Source organism: Ceratotherium simum, chromosome 6 (assembly GCF_057802395.1).
Source record: "Ceratotherium simum simum isolate JZ-2026a chromosome 6, ASM5780239v1, whole genome shotgun sequence".
Lineage (NCBI taxonomy): Eukaryota > Metazoa > Chordata > Mammalia > Perissodactyla > Rhinocerotidae > Ceratotherium > Ceratotherium simum.
In genome coordinates this window covers 4,787,896-4,808,811 of record NC_141905.1, presented here as the reverse complement: position 1 = coordinate 4,808,811, position 20,916 = coordinate 4,787,896, and the positions used below count along the sequence as shown (strand labels likewise).

Genomic DNA, 20,916 nt, shown 5'->3' with positions numbered 1-20,916 from the left:
GTCAATTTGTTTATCCATCCTCCAGTTGACATATATTTCAGTTGTTGCCAATTTAGGGCTATTATGAGTAAAACAGTATGATCATTTTTATACAAGTCTTTTGTGGAGATATGTTTCCATTTCTCTTTACTGAATATGAAAGAGTTGAATTCCTGGCTCAGAGGGAAGATCTGTGTTTACCGCTGTGAGAAGCTGCCTAACCACTTCCAATGTGGCTGTTCTATTTTACACTCCCACTGGTAATATTCTACTTCTATACTTGTGAGTTCCAGTTGCTGGACGTCCTAACCAACATTTAATGTTGTCAGTCTTTTTGACTGCAGACAATTTAGTAGATGTGAAGGATATCTCACTGTTTTAATTTGCATTCCTTTGGTGACTAATGCTGTCTACACTCTTGCATGTGCTTATCGGCCATCCAGTAGCTTCTTTTGAGGGGTGTGTGCTCAAGTCTTTTGTTAATTTTTACTGAGCACTTCATTTTTCATTGTTGATTTAGATGAGTTTTTCTAATATATTCTTGATATAAGTCTTTGATCAAATATAAGTACTGCAAATATAATTCCCAGTCTGTAACTTGCCCATTCATTTTCTTAATAGTGTCTTTTGGGGAGTAGAAATTTTTATTGATAAAACCCCATATATCAAATTTTCTTTTCTTTTATGGTTAATGCTTTTTGTGTCCTAAGAAATTTTTCCTATCCCAAAGTTGCAAACTTTCTTCTAGAAGGTTTTACATTTATGTCTATGTTGCATTTCAAATTAGTTTTTGTGTATGGAATAAAGAAGTGGTCCAGGTTCACTTTTTTTTCCGTATGTATATCCAATTGACCTAACATCATTTATTAAAAAGATTTGTATTTATTTAACAAATAGTCTAGGTGCCTTGGTTGAAAATCAACTGGCCATGTATATGTTGATCTATTTCTGGATTCTCTATTCTGTTCCATTGATCTACATATTTATTCTTACGCCCATACAAAAATGTCCTCATCATTGTAGCTTTATAATAATTCCATAAATCATGTAGTATAAGTCCACCAATTTTGTTCTTCTCTTACAAGATTATTTGGGCAATTTTAGATCTTTTGCATTTCCATTTAAATTTTAGAATCATCTTGTCAATTTCTTCAAAAGAGCTTAAGATTTTGATAGCTATTACATTGAATCTATAGATCATTTTGGGGAAAATTTATATTACAATATCGAATCTTCTAATCCATGAACACAGTTTTTCCTTTCAAAACACTAATTTTGACATTATTAATTTTCTCCATTGTTGTATTTTATTGATTTCGGCTTTTTTTGTTAAATGTTTTTTTTCTTACTTCTATTTACTTTGGCTTTAACTTACTCTTACCTCTTCTGGCTTCTTAATGTTAACTTAGGTCATTGATTTTACTCTTGTTTTCTTTCCTAATGTAAGCATTTAAAGCTATAAATTTCCCTCTGAGTACTATTTTAGCTGAATCCCATGGATTTTTATATGTTGTGTTTTCATTATCATTAAGCTCAAAATATAAAGCATCAGACTTAGTCTTTTTCTTCAAGGCATCCCTACTGAGTTCTGGAGGACAACGGATGGCTGTGATTTGATGTGGAAAAGGCTGTGGGCACAGAGAGCTGGGATTGGTCCTGTTTAGTGAGGTTGAGGAAAGCTTCCTATGGCAGTCCTGTCATGCCCACACATTTTACAATCCATGTACTTCAATTCCCTTTCAGTTTTGAAGATTCAAATATAAGAATGTGAAAGAAAACTGCCAAGCATAAAATAAAATACACAGAAAAATAATGGAAACCAGAGAGGTAAAACAGACAGTTGAACTTCATGTGAACAAAGCCCATTTTTGTTTCTACTAAATGTGCAGTTTCCTCGTAGGAGCACGAGAGCAGCGGTGTTTTCCCTGCTAAGTCACCATCTGCAGAACCCTTCTCGTGGTCTGGGGCTGAGTTCTAGGTGTCTGGGCCACGTAATATAGCTGGACCTTCTTCACTTGCATTAACTCTGTGGTCTAACCCGACTGCAAGTGTGCTAAGGTTAAGTATCCCTCAATCCATGTCAGTGTTTAAAATAATAAGAGGTTTCTGAGAGGAAATCTTAGGTTATATACATTTATAATTTAAACATAATATGTTTCCATTAAGAAAAGTTTAGAATATTCCAAAAAATAAAAAATAAGCAGAAATGAACCAATCCAATGTGGTTTTTTTACCACCAAAATAAGGCTCTAAGAATTTTTGTGTGCCTTTCTTTCTAGTCTTTTTTGAATCTCTACAAAAATTTTATACAATTATAGTGTTATAGAAATTATATTTTATGCTATGTTTTTCTAACACTGTTGTAAACCTTTATAAAAATCACTTTAGTGGCTCATTAATATTTCATCAAATAAATGTAAAATAACATTTAAATATTTCCTTCTTGATTGTTATTTGTGTCATTTCCAATTTTTCACAAATATAAATATCATTATAATGGACATCTTCATGCTTAATTGTTTTTCAGTTACTACATTTATTTCTTCAGGCCAAATTCTCAAAAGTAGAATTATGGTGTCAAAAAAGGATATAAACATTTAAAGCTTTTGACAAAATATTGCTGAGTATTGCCAAAAGCAGGCTTTGAAAGAATTACATTCTTATCTTTGGTATCAAAAGAATACTCAGGCTTCAGTGTTGTTTTTATTTTTCCATCAAATCCCTGTGGATTTATCTTTAGTAGGAGAAATCTTTTTATAAATTGGTATTTTTTTCTACTTTTCTCATATTCTTTATTGTGATATTTTTCTTTCTTTCTCTTTATATAGGTACATATGTATTTTTGCTTTATTTTGCTTTATTATTCTGGAGACTCTGTTGGAGAAGAAATCACCTTATTTTCAACTCATTTCTTTCTTGGCCTGCATTAGGCATTGCCATCAGTGACCTGTGAATTTTGGTGGCTTTAAGGAAATTGAGTAAGATCATGGTTAGATGTCTACCTTTGTTCAATAATTAGAATTGATGCACATATCAACCCTTTCCTCAAATGTGTGTTTCTGCAATGATTTACTATTGTAAGTATTTTGTCTTTTATTCATTCATTTATTTATCAACTCATTTACTAGTGCTGAGCTCGGTTAATATGTCAAAGTGGGCTTGATACTTTCCTCCTAAAAGTGACTTAGAATTGGTGTAAGGTTGAGCCAGCCCTGATGGCCTAGCAGTTAAGTTTGGCGCACTCTGCTTCAGTGGCCCAGGTTCGGTTTCCAGGTGCAAAACCACACCGTTTGTCTGTCAGTAGCCATGCTGTGGCGGTGGCTCACATAGAAGAACCAGAAGAACTTACAACTATATACAGCTGTGTACTCAGGCTTTGGTGGGGGAAAAGGAAGAAAAAAGGAGGAAGATTGGCAACAGATGTTAGCTTAGGGCGAATCTTCCCCTGCAAAAAAATAAATAAATAAAAAGAATTGGTGTAAGGTCAGAGTGAAGAAAAAGGATGATTTTGGACAGTATGTTATTTCAAAAATAAAAGATTTTTGTTTCCTTTTTTTACTTTAACAGGGGTTTTCCTTCCTTCTATTGGGGACAATCAGGAGGTTATTTTAATCATAATGGCTACCGTTAGAGAGGCCTAGGATGGATCAGGTGTGGTGTTAAGTTTCTCCCATGCGTTAGCTTAATTGTGCTTCAACACAACCTGTTTATTAATAAGGAAACTAAAATTCAACTTGCTGAAAATCAAGCTTGAGTCAGAATCAGACCCAGGGTTTGAACTCAATGTTTTTCTCACCCCAGAGCCTGTGTCATTGCCTCATGACACTCTGCAGAAATGGAGTACAGGCACCACCCAAGTGAAGCCTCAGGTCCTGCCTGCCGTCACCTAGTGTGCTAGTTAGTCATAGGAGACCTGAGCAGTCCTTCCCCTCTCCACACCTTCGCACATTGGGACTTGCTGCTTGGAACACCGTTCCCTTTGTTTATTGGCTAAGCTGGTTCCTGGTTATCCCCCCAGCCTGAGCCAAAGCATTCATTCTTCCTAAGCCCCCGCTGGAGCTCCTCCTTCTTCTGGGCAGGGCCAGTGGCTCCCTTAATACACTGTGCATCCCAGAGCACAGCTTCATCAGATGTCACCCCATCCCCAGTGCCCTGCTCTGTCACATCCCCCGCTGGACTTGGAGTCTCCCTAGAGTTGGGCCTCTCTTAATCATTTGTCTGTCCCCAGAGCCCAGAGCAGAGGTAGGCACAGGAGCAAAGCACACGGACATCCAAAGCCTTTTATCCTTTTAAAAATCAAACAAAATGAATGTTCAATGAGTAAGAAATGAGAGTTCAGAAATGCAGTCATGTCCTTCTTTCTTCAACATGAGTGAGCGGATTGCTGGCACCCAGTGGCAGGGAGGGCAAGAAGTGGCAAGGAGGGCCAGGGAGGACAGGGGGCCTTAGTCAGTCTCCTGGAGCAGGTTTCCATACAATTGACTAAGCTGGCTCCTTCATCGCGCCCTGCTGCTTAATTCTGTTTGATGCTGATTGGTTTAGGATCATACAGTCCAAAGATTAAGGAAAGCCCCCACCGTGCCTCCCTTATTAAATTACTTTGCTTTGGGTCTTGAGGGTTGCCAAGCAAATCTCGTTATGAATTCTTCAATTACTTTCTTTTGCGATTTTTATAATTTGGTAGGGTAAGCTCTGGACTCGAACCAATATCCGTGCCATCATGCTAACTTTGATTATTTTCAAACTCCTCATTAGAGGAGTGGGAGGATGTTCACTCCCCTTAAATCTGATTTCATTTTTCAGATTTCCTCTGCCCTGTAATTTGCTTTGTACCCAGGTCTGACACGCTTCACCTTAGTGCTGCCTATAAATGTGGGCTGATTCCATTCTATTTGTTCCACTGAGTATTATGACTTTGGTTTTATGACTTAAGTTTTTGCATTTTGAATTGAGTTGTTTTGTTATTTGATTACATTAAAATCAAGAAGCGATTGCTGATGAAAACAATTTTGATTTATTGCGTCAGCCAGATTGTTGGCAATTTTTGTTTAGCTTATTTTTATTTCCATTTTGTTGGTATAATGTTGTTTGTCCAGGAACAAACAGGGAGAAAGGAAGGAAGGAAATAACATTTATAAAGAAATTATTATGTGCAGCATTGTGCTTATGCAGTTTATCTTCACCATTGAGGGCATTTTGTGATATTTCCATTTTGAAAATAAGGAATGCAAAACTCAAAAAGGTTAAGCAATTTGCCCAAAGATGATCGGACCCTTTCTACCATCACGTGTTTATTATTATTACTATTATTACCATCACCATCATTATTGTCATCATTAATAATATAAAACCTATTTGGGTAGAAAAATATTTCCATGGGGATGGGTAGCTCTAATAAAGAATGTATTTACTCCCTGACATAGAGGTATTAAGATTGGCTTTGAACTCTACATTTTAAAATTTTCGTGTGTGTGTGAGAGAGAGAGAGAGAAAGAGAGAGAGAGACACACAGACACACAGACAGAGAGATAGAGAGAGACATACACACACACACAGAGATAGAGAGAGAGAGATGAGAGAGGTGGATTAGCTCAAATCAGGAAGAGTAATAGGACCAGCGTGAGCTTTGAAAAGCATGCCTCCCAAGGTTTGGATAAAGGAAACAGAAATGGCGGAGACCAGTAAAGAAAATCCTTAGCAGTGAAATTTGGTATTTCGACTATGTTAAGAATCTTCATATGGAAGAGGTCTTGGCCCTATTTCCTAGAGCCCAGGTGTCAGGCCTCGGTTAGTTACACGGGAAGGGATGAGAAGTGTTCACTACACTTTCTAGTCAGTTTGGCATCCCCCAGCTATGCAGCAGGCTTCTCTCAGGGCAGTGTCCCTGCCAGGCCCTTCCAGTGGTGAATCTTTCTGACCCTTTGACCTTACAAAGCTGTACATCTTGACAAGTAGAGCCCAGAGCTTCTTCGGTTGTGAGGGGTGGGAGTCTCTTTGGATCTTTTTGGTCAGAATGTGACCTCTATTGTAGCTCCGCCAAGTGCTTGAAGGCTATTGTGTGAGCGCTCTCTCTCTCTCCAGGCTGACATTTTCACAAAGACCATAAAGGAATACTTAGCCACAAATGGGGTTAGAGAATGATACTCCTCAACCTAAATCCCTCAGGGATGGTCTCCCAACACAGCAAGAGAGAGTCTTTAATATTAACTGTGATCACAGGCAATTTTACTGCTCTTCTCTCCTTCCGGTAGAGTTCGAGTTGTTGGTTCCCAACAACCTTTTATGGCTAAAGAAACATTGAGAGGAGTTGGCTGCAGATAGCAAAGCCACCCCGGCCTCAGGGTGTAGTTTCATGGGTCTCACTTGAACTTTGTCTCAATGAAGTCAAGTGCTCAGTGAAGGCAATGTAGTGTAGTGAATAGAGTGTGGGATTTGAGTTAACAAGAAGTAGGTTTGGTTGTTGCATCCATCTCATGCCAGAGGTGTGATCTCAGGCAAGTTAACTAACTCCTGAACAAAGTTACCTCATCTGAAAAACAGGAATAATAGTAGTGGGTCTTCCCAGAGTTTCTGTACTGGTTGGAGGTGATGTGAAGGGATTAGGGCAATGCCTTGTAGAGTATATTTTAACACAGTAGTTCTCAAAGTGTGGTCCTTGGACCAGCAGCATGAGCATCATCTGGGGACATCTTAGAAGTAAAATTCTTGGGCCCTACTTTAGACCCAATGGATCAGAAACTGGGGGAGGGGAGCGAGAGGAGGGTTAGGAATCTGTATTTGAACATGTGCTTCAGGTGATTCTCGTGTCCTCTCAAGTTTGAGGACATATGCTTGAATGAATGGTGCTTGTTGTTATGATCGTTGTTTTATTAGTATTAGTATTTGATTTATTGCTGAATCTTAGAAAGTGACTCTTAGCCAGAAGCCAAGGGTGCCCATTGATACTGTCCATGAAGGCCCGCCCCGGAAGAGAGGGCAGAGTGGAGAAGAGTGGAGCACAGACCAGGAGGGGCAAACAGGGCATAACCAGACCAGCTTGCTTTGATTCAAGGACCCAGGCTTCCCAGATTCCAGTGTCCATCCCTTTAGTTCTTCATTGATCACTTTACACATATTTATTCAGCACCAACTGTATGCCAGATGTCACGCTGGGGCAGTGAACAGAGCATGCATGGCCACGGGGTTACATCCTTCCCCGCGTCTGTGTGCGTGGGTGCACGTGCCCTTTCCCTGTCCTTCTTTGTGAGGTGTTTGACTGCCTGGATGTCTGTCCTCTGCTGTGTGAGTTCATGTGTTCTTAGGTTGTTTTCCTTTGCCAGGATGACATTTTTCATTCTGTATTCTTTTCTCTCTGTAATCTATTTTGTATCTAAGCAAACCAATTTACTCCTTCTTTTAGATCATTCTTAATCTTTCCCATGGAATAACTCAGATTAGATTGTTGTTTATCATGGTCTTTGGACAATTTAAAATTCTGACAAATCATTGAAAATCAATATGTCCCTTTGCCCCGCTGAGAAGGTTATTTATGGCCCCTGGTTTTGCTGACAGTGTGCAATTTCAGACTTTGAGGAAGGAGCCATTCATTCTTCCAAGTTAGGACTTTTCTTTTTCCTTTGTACCAGACCAGCTCCTTCTCTCTTGGAGATGTGAGAAACCTTCTCCCACTAAGACAATACTTGGTTCATTAAATAAGAACATTTCTCCCCAGAGTGTAAGAGGCCCTAAAAGGGAATGTGGGCATGAAGCCTCCATAGGGTCAAGTGCAGGAGGCAGACATCATTAGCAAAAGCTTGGCCAGAATCTAGCAGCAGAAGAGAAAAAACCAACATGATAACAGAGCTAGCTGCTCAGGGGGCTCTATGTGGCTCTTGGGGGCTACTGATGTTGAACTTCTGATGTGGGAGAGGGGAAGGCCATTTGCAGTCAAGGAGAGCTGGGGAGACATTCAGCTCTGCCAATAGCTGATTCTGTGGTCTTGGCCACAGTCGTTTTTTTTTTTTTTTTTTTGTCAGGCAGATCGGCCCTAAGCTAACATCTGCCAATCCTCCTCTTTTTCCTGGGGGAGACTGGCCCTGGGCTAACATCCATGCCCATCTTCCTCCACTTTATATGGGACGCCGCCACAGCATGGCTTGCCAAGCGGTGCGTCAGTGCACGCCTGGGATCCGATCCGGTGAACCCCGGGCCACCGCAGCGAAGCACACGCACTTAACCACTTGCGCCACCGGGCCAGCCCCGGGCAAAGTCCTTTTTGAGCCTCAATTTCCTTGGAAAATGGACACAGTTTATACTGTGGAAGTTTATCCTGAACTTTCTAAGAAGAGAGTGGATGAGAAAGCACCACGTAGAGAGCTTCGCGGGAAGAAGATATAAAGTATGCCTTTCCTTTAATGTTTGTTTTCAGTAGCCTTGATCTCTCAACTCTGTGATTTACCCTCCTCCATTTAATGCCCGAACCCGAGGCCCTAGAGCCATAATACTCTCTCCTTGTCTAAACCTGCTCTCAAGAGAAGATCAGAAAGTTAATTGACACAGAGGTCTATATCACTGGATCTCAACTTCAGCATACATCAGGATCACCTGGAGAGCTTATTAAAATGTAGATTGTTGGGCCCCACTCCCAGAGTCTCTTATTCAGTGGGTCTGGTATGGAGACTGAGAATTTACATTTCTTATAAGTTTTCCGGTGATGCTGATGCTGCTGGTTCAGGGAACACACTTTGAGAACCACTGGTCTATATCATAGACTTTGAAGATGTTAAAGCTAGAAATGACCTTAAGAACTATATGGGCCCGTCTTCCACTTTTACAAATTGATAGTGAGTCAGTAACTGGGCCAAGACTGTGGCCCAGTCTAACAGTCTTTCTAATTTACCAAGCTGATGACTGAGGACAAGTTCAAGTGTTATTTCCCCAAAGGCAGTTTCATTTTAATGAGGATGCAAACTTTAAGCTGTGAGGATGATGCTGGTGATGATTATCATGATCATGAGGATAGCATCATATTGTTTGAGTTCCTTCAGTGCATCAGACACTTTCCATGCCATCTCTTCCTGTGATGAGCCTGTGAGGTGGGTGGGCTTGCTCTCCCTGTCTTCTAGATGGGGTCACTCAGGTAGCTGGGAAAGGCCTGGTCTGCCCGTCTCATCCTTGCTCTCACCAATATACCATGCTGTGCTCTCTGAAAGGGAGTTGAAGATTCTAGAAAGAAAGTTAAGGAACCAAAGAGAAGATAATATAGGAGTAACAGCATTGGTGGCCTGAGAAATTACTTGCCCCTCTCTCTATCCCTTACTATGCTCCTCAGTTTTGACTGTTACTCTAGGACACAGGAATTCCTGGATGAGACAGGTAAGCATGTGCAGAAATCATCTTGCAGTCCTAGTGCCTGGCCTTTAGGAGCCATTTTCTGCTGCTGTAGCCTTGGGACATCTCCATCATCTCGGTCCTCTTACCCAGGTCATGGGCAGCCTCACTGGATCACCGTGACAGCCTGCAGGGTGGCCTCATGGCCTGTGCTCATGGCCACACACACACACATACACACGCACGCACACACACAAACACAGAACACCCCCCAACCAGATGGCCTTGCTGCCCCTTTGGTTGTGTAATCTCATCGTCCAGCGCCATCCTGTTCACTCTGGTCTGAAGCCATGAGCCAGACTGTCTTTGTGCCCTGTGGACATTTCAGGAAAGCAGCCATTCCACTAACTTTGGGAGAGTCCAGCTGCCAGCTGCCCTTCCTACCAATCTTGTTCTGGTTTGCCTGCTTTGCTGGTCCAGCGGTGGATCTGGGTAATGGGTCATTATCTTTTACTCCTTGGGCGACAGGTTTCCTTCCAGCCCCCTGAGGAAGGCTTGTGAACACCTCTCAAGGTCCTGTTGATTGTCTGCTTTATGTTTTCATGTCACTTTGGATGACTTCTTTCCACTGTTTTGAGAGACTAAGGAGAGAGAGAGTCCTGATCGTCAGCTGAAGGTCTGCTTTTCTTGAATCCTTTGTGGCTCTCCAGGTGCTCAGTACCTGAGTTCACTTCTATGCTGCTTCCCTGGGGGCTGTGGTGCTCACACACACTCACACATTCCCACACACAGGCATACACTCATGCACATGCATTCTCATGTGCACATACTTACACGCACTCACACACACACCACTCGCGCAGAGCATGTTGCTGACTTGGTGAAGGTGGAGGAATGACTGGCAGGAGGGAAGTGGGTGGGAGCAAAGATGTTTCAATAACGGCTGACAGATTGATCTCCTGAATCAGGCTGGGGACTGCAAGAGGGAGAAGGAGGCATGGCTTGCACTGAGCCCTCGCTATGTCCAGGCACAGTGCCTCGCATGCTGTAATTTCACACTCAGAATAGTCCTCTAGGGCGCGATTATTAGCCCCCAAGACTGTAGGTTCTCGGAAGAGCTAGGATATAGCAGTAGGTCTGTCTTCATCCAGAACCCTATCTGTCACCACGGTGTGCTCAAGGAAGGAAGTGGAATCACTGAAGTTATACCCTCTTGGGCAGCTGCAACCACAGAAGAAAAGTTTGCTGAGCTGCAGAAAACATGAGCAACACAAGAGATTGAAAGAAACCAACAGAAGTCACCCAAGATGGCACCACCCAAAGATGACTGTTCTTGGCATTTGGTGCTTGGTTTTGATTCTTCATACACATAAAGTTTTTACATAACAATTTAAAAAGGATATCACAATATAAATACTCAATTGCAATAGGTTCTTTTTCACTAAACAGTATAATACTGTTATCACTTATTTAGCATTTATAATATACCAGGCAAGGCCCTAAGCATGTCGTTTACTGAGGGATTCAATCCTCATCAGAAGTCTGGGAGATATGGACCTTTTTACATGCAGTGGAACTGAGGCCTGGAGATATTAAGAACTTACTGGCACTCAAACAGCCAGTAAGCAGTGAAGTTGGGATTCGAGTCCATACAGTTGGAGTCTAGAACCAGTCTGGTTCTTGTTTACCATGGACAGTTGTTTCCCTTAGCAATGAATGTTCTTTTAAAACATCATAGTAATGGTAACACAGTATTCCACCATCTGTTCTGTCATTTACCTGGCTAATTCTCAATTGTTGAGCAGTTAAGTTGTTTCCAATTCTTGCTGGTTTAAACAGTGTTGCCCTGAAAATCCTTGTACAAACATCTTTTCAGAAACGGAATAATTCCTAAGGATAAATCACTAGGGGTGGAATTGCTACATATGCACATTTTAAAAGCATTTGATTCTTCCCACCAAATTGCCATTCCAGAAATATCATGCCAGCCCACACTCCTACCAGCAGACTGTAAAATTGTCCTTTTCTCCGCAGATGGTCTAGGTTTTTACTGTTGCATCTTGTGATTTGGCACAGTGCATAGTACAGGTATCACTGTAGCCTGGGTTCAGGCTGTGTGTGGCAATGTGTTGCCGTTTTATGAACACGACCATAGGAGCTAATATTTGGGATGCTTGAGATGGCCCAGTTCTGCATGACTAGGGTGAAGGGTGGATGCAGGGAGAGGCAAGGAGCGTGCCACTGGATGGTGAATGCACATGAGGATGCGGCAGGTTTCCAGGGAGCCCTTGACATCCTAATGACCCCGTCCAGAGACAGTGAGGGCCCCATGTCTGCCCTCTCCAGCATTTCAGCAGTTCCGTGAACCACCTCTGTTTGTAAAGCTGCAGAAAGACAGTCATTGCCATTCTGTGTGTTCCATCACCCACAGCATTCCCCCGGGAAGTCCTCAGAGGGCAAGGAAACTGGGATCAACTTCCCCAGCCCTCCCTTCACGAGTCCAGGAAGGGCAGAGGGGAGAGCACAGGCTTCTTGGAGCCTGAGGGACCTCAGGTTGACCTGGCTCCTCCACTCACCATCCGGGTTTGTTTGGGACAAGTCACTTTATTTTTCTGAGCCTCGGTTTCTTCCTCTGTAGAATGAGGTTAATGTTGTGCCCCTCAGAATTATACTGTGGATGGAAAAGTAATGTGGTTTCTGAGGGCACCTGTGCCCAGCAGGCCCTCCACACCTGCCCCCGTCCCCGACACTGTGGGCTCCTGGTTTCCTTCGACGCTTTCCCTCTGATACCACTTGTGTTTGATGTTTGCAGCACCAGCATTCTGGTTAGGGGGAACAGTGAGCTTGCTTGCCCCTTCCCAAAAGCAGTCAGGATGGATTCAAACTTCATAATGAAGTTCTGCCTCGAAGGCTGTTGTCTCTGAAAGTTTGTGCTCTGAGTGAGTTCTGGGAAGGGTGGAATCAGTGGTGCAATGACAAGCAGTGCAATCTCCTTTCATTACCAGTGTGGAGCGGCGCAGAGTGAGTCATCCAATATCCCAGCTCACTCGTGCCTTTGTTTATGGTGCCCAACCTTCCTCCAGCAATAGAGGCTGATCATGTTCCTCCAAATGTCAGGGAGGATGCTCTGAGCACTGGGTTTCAATCTCTTTCCATTTGTAGCGCTCCAGCGTGTCAGTGGAATAAGGACCGGGTGGACTTCAGGGATGGGCTGGATTCTGTTTGTTAAGATGCTTACTGGGAGACAAGCCAAGGGTGGCCTCTCTACCTGCTGCTGCCCTGGCATCCTGGGGATGGGTGCCCAGATGCCCTTGCCTTTCTCCAGTGTCAACACTGTTCTTTCCTCCTTTCCCTAAGTCCTCACATTTATTCTTTTTATATGTGAACCAAATGCCTTTTCTTTTTCTTTTAGGGAAAGGAGAGAGTGAAACGAAGCAAAATGTTTAGATGCGGGCCAGGGATGTGAGGGAGACTTTCCCAGGTGTTTGGGTAGTGCCAGGGAGCCAGTGCCCTGGGAATTGGAGCTCTCTGCCAGGCCTTTGTGTTCTGTTGATGGGCAAGGGCACTTCCAGGAGCCGAAGGCCCCCCGGGCGGCAGAGATGGGATTTGGCACCTACGTAGTATATGATAGCACAGACTGTGTAACAAGATTAAAGAAAACGTTTTAATCAACCTCTCCTAAGAGTCGTCATTAATCCCACTCCCTTATGTGACCATATTGTCTGTCTTTTGGCATATTACATTTCACATGTATACAGAACAGTAACAACAGGTTATTCATCCTCTTGTTTTCTGCTGCTTTCATTATATATATATTTCTGTGTTTCTGCATAGTCTTTAAAATTACTATCTGTTGTATAAAACCCCATCACATTCATGAACTATAACTTATTAAATTATTTCCCTAATATTGAATATTTAAACTCTTTGTATACTTACTTTATAGTCAACATTACATTTTAAATATCTGTTGTATCTTTAAGATACGTAGATATGTTGATTTACTTTTGAGATTAAGTTCCCAGTTTGCTAGGGTAAGGACATGAGCAGTTTTAAATGTTCACGTTATGTATTGCTGCATTACTTTCCAAAGGGTTGTGTCATTCTGTGATGCCTATTGACACAAAGGATCATGCCCATTTTGTCAGAACCTCTCTTACGCTGGTTATTATCAATTAAAAAGCAAAACAAAACACTGTGGAAGTAGCAAATGACAGTTCTAGGCCATATTACTTTCAAACCTCCACTTTCTTAGATGATCTGCAAATTCCTTCCAGAGCTCCTGGAGGAATCCTGGGCTGTAATCCCAGGACCCCAGAGCTAGTCCTAAAGGACTCTCTGGGTTTCTATGCCCACCTACGCTCTGCATAGCACCAAGGGCTTGAGGGAGTCTTGGCTGAATCAACCGGCCTTGTCTCCAGCCTAATTTTCCAACAGCCACATTCCAAGGCATTGATGCATGGTAAGCCAGTGATTAGAAATTCAGAATACATTTAACATTAGAAATGGGCCAGCCAGATAAAGGTAATTTAACCCATTGAAGAGGTGAAATACAATATTTGTTCTTGTTTTGTTTTAATGCAAAACACAAATGTATGGTATCACTTTTATCTTTTAGGCATTATGAAATAAAGGTCAACAATTTGTAAACAGCTCTCTGCCTATCATGCTTGCTCTCAGATAACATCCTCCTTCACTCTCTACAGCCACCTAGGAAGGAAAGGACAGGACTGGGAGAAACAAGGAAGAGTGTTAGTATGAACCGGAAATGGCAAAATAGCCAGCTCCAAAGATCTGTTGTGCCATTTGGCCAAGGGAATTCCGGGCTCCTGCAGGAAGGTGTCCGGTTCACCCTTCTCCCTCTGTGAGGAGCAGCCAATGACACACAGTTGAGAAGAGACTAGATTCCTGCCAACACTGTCTTCCCAAGAGACTGGGAAAAAAATCCTCAACAGAGGGGAGTAGTTAATATAAACAGGAAATGGCACATGTCTCAGAGTGGGAGGAGTCTCTGCCATGGGCTTGAGGGGCTGGAGAGTGGGGGAGAGGGGTAGGAATGCCGTCCCCACGGAAATGAAGCTTAGCCTCCCAGGCTAAGCACAGAGGAGGGAGCTCAGCCTCAGAGCAGGATGGGAGAAATGCTCAGACTCAACAAAGGAAGAGGATGAGCTTGTGATAGGGGGAGAGAGAGAGAGAGGAAATTTTTGGCTCTCCTGGAGGCAGATGTCTGATATAATCGGTGTCCCCCACATATGGAGAAGCCAGACCTTGTGGACAAGCAGCACAGAACAAGAAGGTGGATGCATAATTATTAGGGGCCACGTGGAAAACTGGTTCTGCTTCTACAAAAAGAAGAAGCACATCTTAGAATTTTAGGGGGGTGTGTGGAGCTCATTCTGCATGGGGGAAAGAAGAGGCTCTATATAAAGGGGACAGAGCCATGATGGGTGGGGTGTTTGGGCTTCTTATAGCTGGCATCTGAAGTGTGCCTGAGAGCATGGTCAGACCCAAGAAGCCTTCTGTCTCATACAGGGTCTGTGAGACACCAGGAAGATTGGGGAGAAGTCTACAAGGTCCAAAAAGTTTTCCTGGAAACTGATGGACTTGGGAAGCCCAGGGAAGGTTTTGCTGCTGCATTTTATTCAGCGTGGGGCTAAGAGAGGAGGATCAAGGAAGCTCTGGGGTGCTGGGGAAGGGATGTTGGGGATTTAGCGTATTTCATAAGGGTAGACCTGGGATCTACCTTGTCCCTTTGCAGTTGGAGCTTTTGATTTGGCTCACATACAAGATGTGGCACAGCGGCCTCTTCAGGTCCTCATCAGGTAATTAGGGATCCAGCCACGTGCTTCATGAAGCAGATGTGAGAAATATAATAGTAAATTTAGTCCCTGTTTATGAATGGGGAGATTGAATGCGGTCATTCAGCAGCTCAAGAAGGAGAACTTCTCCCTTTTTCCTCATCTACCTTCCCAGTTAGCAGGGATTTGTGGCTGAGACATTGCCAGCATCCCTTGCATGTTTCCTGCCTTCTCAGCTTAGGCCAGAAGGACTGTAAATGCAACTTCCTTCATGCAGCTGTGCTCACCTGTCACTCAGCCCAAACGGGAGCCACGAATGCTCGTGATTTATAGGAATCCACGCACGCCATCAAGGTGGCCATGCCAGGCTTTCATCAGAGTCAGTTTCTACTCGATCTGGGCCAGCTTATTTCTTTTCCTTCTTGGAACATCACTTGAAAGGTAGAAACGAATCTGATCCTAGTTCTTCCTTCAACGTGACATGCCCTTTTGAAATCGTACAAATAACAGTGTCTGATTGTCATGTCAAATTGTGAGCGTGGATGTGAAATGCTCCAAAGTCAGACTGAAGCCAAATATTAGGTTATAAGTCAATATTTTGCTGAGAAACTCAGTTACTAAGAGGTTGGAAATTTATATCTTTTCATGAGAAAACATGTTTGCCAGCAGGAAAAAATTTCAAAGACTGTTATCTTCCCATGTGGAGGAAGAGAAATGAGTGTAATTTTGCAACCTGGGTCAAAGCCCTTTGGGACTTCTGAAATTGGCTTGGCCGAGGAAAGAGGCTTTGATGTAATATTTGCATTGCTCCCTGAGGTGAAAGCCAATGGGTGGCACAGGTGCATGTCATTTCTTACAAGGTCATTGGGCAAAGTTATGTGAATGGCTAGGAGCAGCCTATTCCTGCTGGGGGAGGCCACACCTTGCCCACAAATCCTTCTGATGGAAAACTTCTGGTGAGAAAATGAGCCATTTTGGGCCAAGGACACTTAGGGTCCCAAAAGAAGTAAAATCTTGACTAGCTTCATCTAAGCAACTATGGCACTCTTTGGAAAGTCTCAGTGAACATGAAGACTCAACTGAATGAAGGCAGGAGACTGGAACAACACCCTTGACAATGTCATGAAGCTCGTAGCTTGCCAGCTTGGCATATCATTGTCTGTGATGTTTCAGCCATGCCACCAAACCCAGATTCAGGTCTTGCAGCCTCTAGTGTGAGCTGTAGTAGGAGGGAAGGAAAAGGCAAAGAGGCATCTGTGTGCTCACTATAGAATTAAAACCAGGCACTTTGCTGCATTAAGACTTTATGCTCTATTTTAAGCTGGCCAAGTGACAATGTCTAGTTTGCATCTTTTTCCAAAAAGCAAAGCAGCTCACATTCCTTCTTAGTGCCCAAACTCTAGGCAAAGTCAGAATTATGGCTCAGGATAGAATTGAGTGGCTGCTGTGGATGGATGTGATGGACTGGGACGTCCGCTGTGGCTGCAGGCAAATTCCTGATGAAATAATCTCCAACCTTAGCATTGCTATGGAAACATTGACACGAGAAACCTGCTCCTGTCTGTGTTTGTGTGTATGTGCACACACGTGCATGCACATGTATGTTTGTGCATGTGTGTGTACCTGTACATGCATGCATATATGTGTGCATATAAATGTGTGTGCATGAGGGCATATGTATGTGTTTGTGTATGTGTGTGTGCACACTCTCATGTAGGCAGTGAAAGGCAAGTGGCAGAAACCCAGCCTGGCACCATAACAATCAGGACACTGTCCTTAATTGGTTCCTCTCCATGCGTAGCAAGCTTGTGACTTAGATATTAAGTCATGGCCATTTGGGGGCGCTGAACCTAGGGCCATCTCCCACGTTCACCCTAAGCAGGGCTCAGTCAGCTTCTCAGTAGAAATATTAAATGGATACTATTATTCTCCTCCTAAATCTCTGATCAGAAAATCTCAACTCCCTGGGGTCAGACTTTCTGCACTCCCCAAAACGAATCTACTAATCTGAGAAATAAGGCTATGCCCCTGTGACCAGGAGTCTAGCCTTCAAGCCCACCTACAGTTCATCTTCCCCACCTCTCTCTGTGAGATGTGCTACACCAGAGCCTACCAGAGGCAGCATCATGTCCTTTTATGTCTAACCACAGGGAGTGGCGTCAACCAGTGGTGGAATTTGTAGGCCAAAAAAATGGGAGGAGAGTTTGCTGTGCTGGCTGGTGGGCAGGAGGACGATCAGGAGGGGGTCTCTCAAATCCCACCACTGCAATGACTTGCTGCTCAAAACTAATGCAGCAGGCTAGGCCTGCCTAACTTCACAGTTATTTTGGTCTTTTAGGCAAAGAAGGGGAACTACGCCTTTCTGTGGGATGTGGCTGTGGTGGAGTACGCAGCCCTGACGGATGACGACTGCTCTGTGACCGTCGTCAGCAACAGCGTCAGCAGCAAGGGCTACGGGATCGCCCTGCAGCATGGCAGCCCCTACAGGGACCTCTTCTCCCAGAGGTAGGCCGCCCAGGAGTGCAACTCCAGCAGCAACCCGTGCTGGGGCTGGAGAATTATGTTCTCCTGGGAGATGAGGGCCAACACAAATATGTTCGTTCATCACATTTTCCTCAGCACCAACTGTGTACAAGCTTCTTCCCACCCCCAGCTAGACCTGTGCCAGGTCCCACAATGAAGAAGAGGAAGTCTACGGTCCCTTCCCGTGCAGGTGCATATCTGGGTGGGAACTGTGCTGTGAGTAGGTGATGCCAGCACAGGGCAGTAAGTGGGACTGAGAGGATATTCTGGAGGAAGAGGAGAGCAGACGAGGGCATCTGACCAGACCCAGGAGACCAGAGAGGACTTCCCAGAGGAGGTGACACCTGAGGCCTGAAGGATGACTAGGAGTTAGCCAGATAGGCCAGTAATTTAAAATTAAATGAATAATTAATTGGATCTAGGAAGGCCTAATAATCACTTTTTAAAATAAATGTATCTGCAAAGTGGGAAGAGTCAATGTGGAGATGTGAAGAAAAGTGGAGTCAGAGAAGCAGACTCTACGTTCATCTACACATGGGCTGAGGGGCAGATGCTGTCTGCCGGGCAGGAAGGGCCCCGGCCCTCCACTGCAGAGAGTGGCCAGTGGCTAATTACCTGCCTCCTCCCCATCACCCCCAGATCAGCGTCCTGGTAATTAATCCCAGCAGATGTGTTGTGGGGAAGGTGGGGAGGAGGCTGTATAGACAGAAGTGCTCCAGCCTAAGCAAAGGCACGTGGACATGCTCCCCTAGAAGTGAATACAGTGTGTGTCATTGGTGTTGGCCTATTTACCTTCCCGTGTGACTTGCTGGTGCCAGTCCGTCCCTTGAGCCCGATCTCTGGACCCTTGGGCATGATCAATTTTCCGAGTGCTCAGTCTGGACACCTGGCCAGCCTCCCTGAGAAAAATTGCCGTTCCTCATCCCTCCCCCATTTTCTACCACAGGAGCTTCCCTTAATCCTTGGCCAGGCGACCTGGCCTCGCCAGGGAAGGTGGACAGGAAGAGCATGAGTAAGCTCAGCGGCCTTTTCCTATTAGCCAGCCTGCTAACAGCCGCTCCCGTCCCCACAACGTCTACGCCCTGGGCCTACCGCTCACAAATGTTTGCGAGGTGACGTCCTAGTGGGTGAAGGGGGCAGAACTTCAGAGCCCAGAGAGGAAGCTCTAAGTCTAAGGACAGACTCTACCTTGGTCTACCAAAATCCAAAATGTGGCAGAAGTGTTCAAGTGAAAAAGCCAGCATGGTGCCCAGGCTTCGGAGCGTCCCCTAGTTGCCTAATTAATGCATGCAGTCCAGCACTGAGGATCATTCTTTTGGAGGGGCAAGAGTTCTTAGAGATCATCCCTCTAACATCCTCAGAGAAGCTACCTCCAGTAGCCAGAGAAGCTGCTGGCCGAGTTGGGAGGAGAATCCAGGTCCCCTGAGCCTCAGTGCTTGCCCACGTTGCTGTGGACTCTCTGAGCCCTCCCACCTCCCTCCTCCTACCTCCTAGATATCCACTGTGTTCTTTTGATCATGAGCACCTCTGCCTAAACCCCATTAGAGAAGGGCCGAGGAGGAGGGTGTGGGACCCATCCATTCAGTGGCTCATTTGCAAAACTGGGAAAAGGAGTAGAACTAATTAAGTTAAATGAGGCTTTTAGATTTTCCCTAGAATTTAGTCGTGTATACATTCCGTGCCTCCCTTTGCTCCCTGGAGCAGAGAGAGATGACAAGAGAGAAGGAGGAGCAGTGATATATTGATTGCTCAGATTAAAGGCAGGAAGAAAGAATGGCTTCTCTCCAGGATGTGTAATACGTTGGTGGTGTTAAGGTTTACACCAGTTGGTTTTCTGAGACAGGAGGCTCAGGGCATTCCACAGATCATCAACCTGTGAGCTGCTCTCTGGAACAGATGGTAAGGGAGCTCGTGAGGCCAACATAGCAGCAGCACCACCAAGACAGCTAATGTGCCCCAAGACGGTGCTCACGGAAGCACAGGGTCCCCAGCGAGGGAAACTCAGAGTCTCCGGGCGCTGGCACTGCTCAGAGATCTCCCAAAAGTCGGCTGAAGTGAATATTGATGCACTAAAGAGAGGAGAGAGCTTTGTTCTTGGCTGGATTATTCAATGGAGTCAGGGAAGCAGAGCTCACTGACCGTGAAGTTCTGTTAAGATTGTCTCCCAACAGAGCCCCTGTGGACTGGTCCTTGACTCCAGTGGCCCCAGTGGTCACTATAAACAAAAGTGGTTAGTCCAGTTTCCTTGTTATTCTAGCAAGAAGTAATTTGTTACTGTTTGCTTTCATCAGAAGGCCACATGCTCTGTGACTGTAGGTAAATGTCCCCAGTAGGTTGTGCTGGCCTCTACTAATACCGTCATCTGTCTCTATGTTGCAGCCCCTCCTGGGCTGGACGCACCTCCCTTCCCCTACCTGGGCAGATGGGTGTCTATTGGGGGGAACCCTCAGACCTCCAACTTATGCTGCCTATGGTTCGTTAACAGGGTCAGTTGTATGGTGCATCCAGAACTGTGAGCTGCCCTAGCTGTGGCATGCCTCAGAGGAGGAAGGCGGCAGGTCCAGGAAGCAATGCTCCATGCCATTTACAGAAAAAGCATCCTGTGTGAATAGCAGAACCCAGTCTTATCTGGAACTGCTGTAACCTTCTTTCCCTTAGTCCTGGGAACTAAGCTATTTCTTTGAATATGGATATGCTCCTTTGCTTTGACAGCAGACAAGGTCTCTAGGCTACGATTTATGTGCTTGTATGGTGGCAGTTGAGTGCTGCAAGCCTTTTGTGGACCATGGCATGCAGAGTGGGCATTCAATAAGTGTTTAGCAACTGAACAGCCATTTGTAGAGCACCTACTGTGTAGCAGACTCCATAACTATTGACTAAGGGAAAGCACCTACAATTATATCTGTCTGAAAAAGAGAACAACTGGCTTGAGGAAGTGGCTATTATCGCTCCGGCCTACTCGGAAGCAAGAGTATAGATTATCATGGAGTGCATTACTCTTACTTCGGGCTAGGAGTCATTTCACGCCTGGGCCTTGTTTTGTCTTTCCTTTGTCGCTTGCGTATTTAAATTTTCTTTTTGGTTTGTTTGTTTGTTTTTATTCTATGTTTTCCTATAAATCACCTTACCTCCTTCTGGAATAATATTGGGCATAAAAATTGCATACAATTATAAGGAGCAGGAAGAAGAGAAGAGTCAGCAGAATTCAGCAGCCTGCCTGATGCTGTAGGCGATGAGCAGAGGAATGGGGATCCGGCCGCATAGCCTCACTGTTCCCTAGGCTAGAAACTCAGAGTTCTGACTTAGC

At 44.4% G+C, this 20,916-nt stretch overlaps 1 protein-coding gene across 1 annotated transcript in view; it reads left to right on the top strand.

The window, feature by feature from the left end:
- The window catches only part of GRID1 (glutamate ionotropic receptor delta type subunit 1), a 707,967-nt gene that overhangs the window by 673,269 nt on the left and 13,782 nt on the right, over positions 1–20,916 (top strand). The window contains exon 14 of the mRNA XM_004432480.3: positions 17,425–17,591. Coding sequence (XP_004432537.1) covers positions 17,425–17,591 — 167 coding nt within the window. The remainder of the gene's footprint in view (positions 1–17,424; positions 17,592–20,916) is intronic.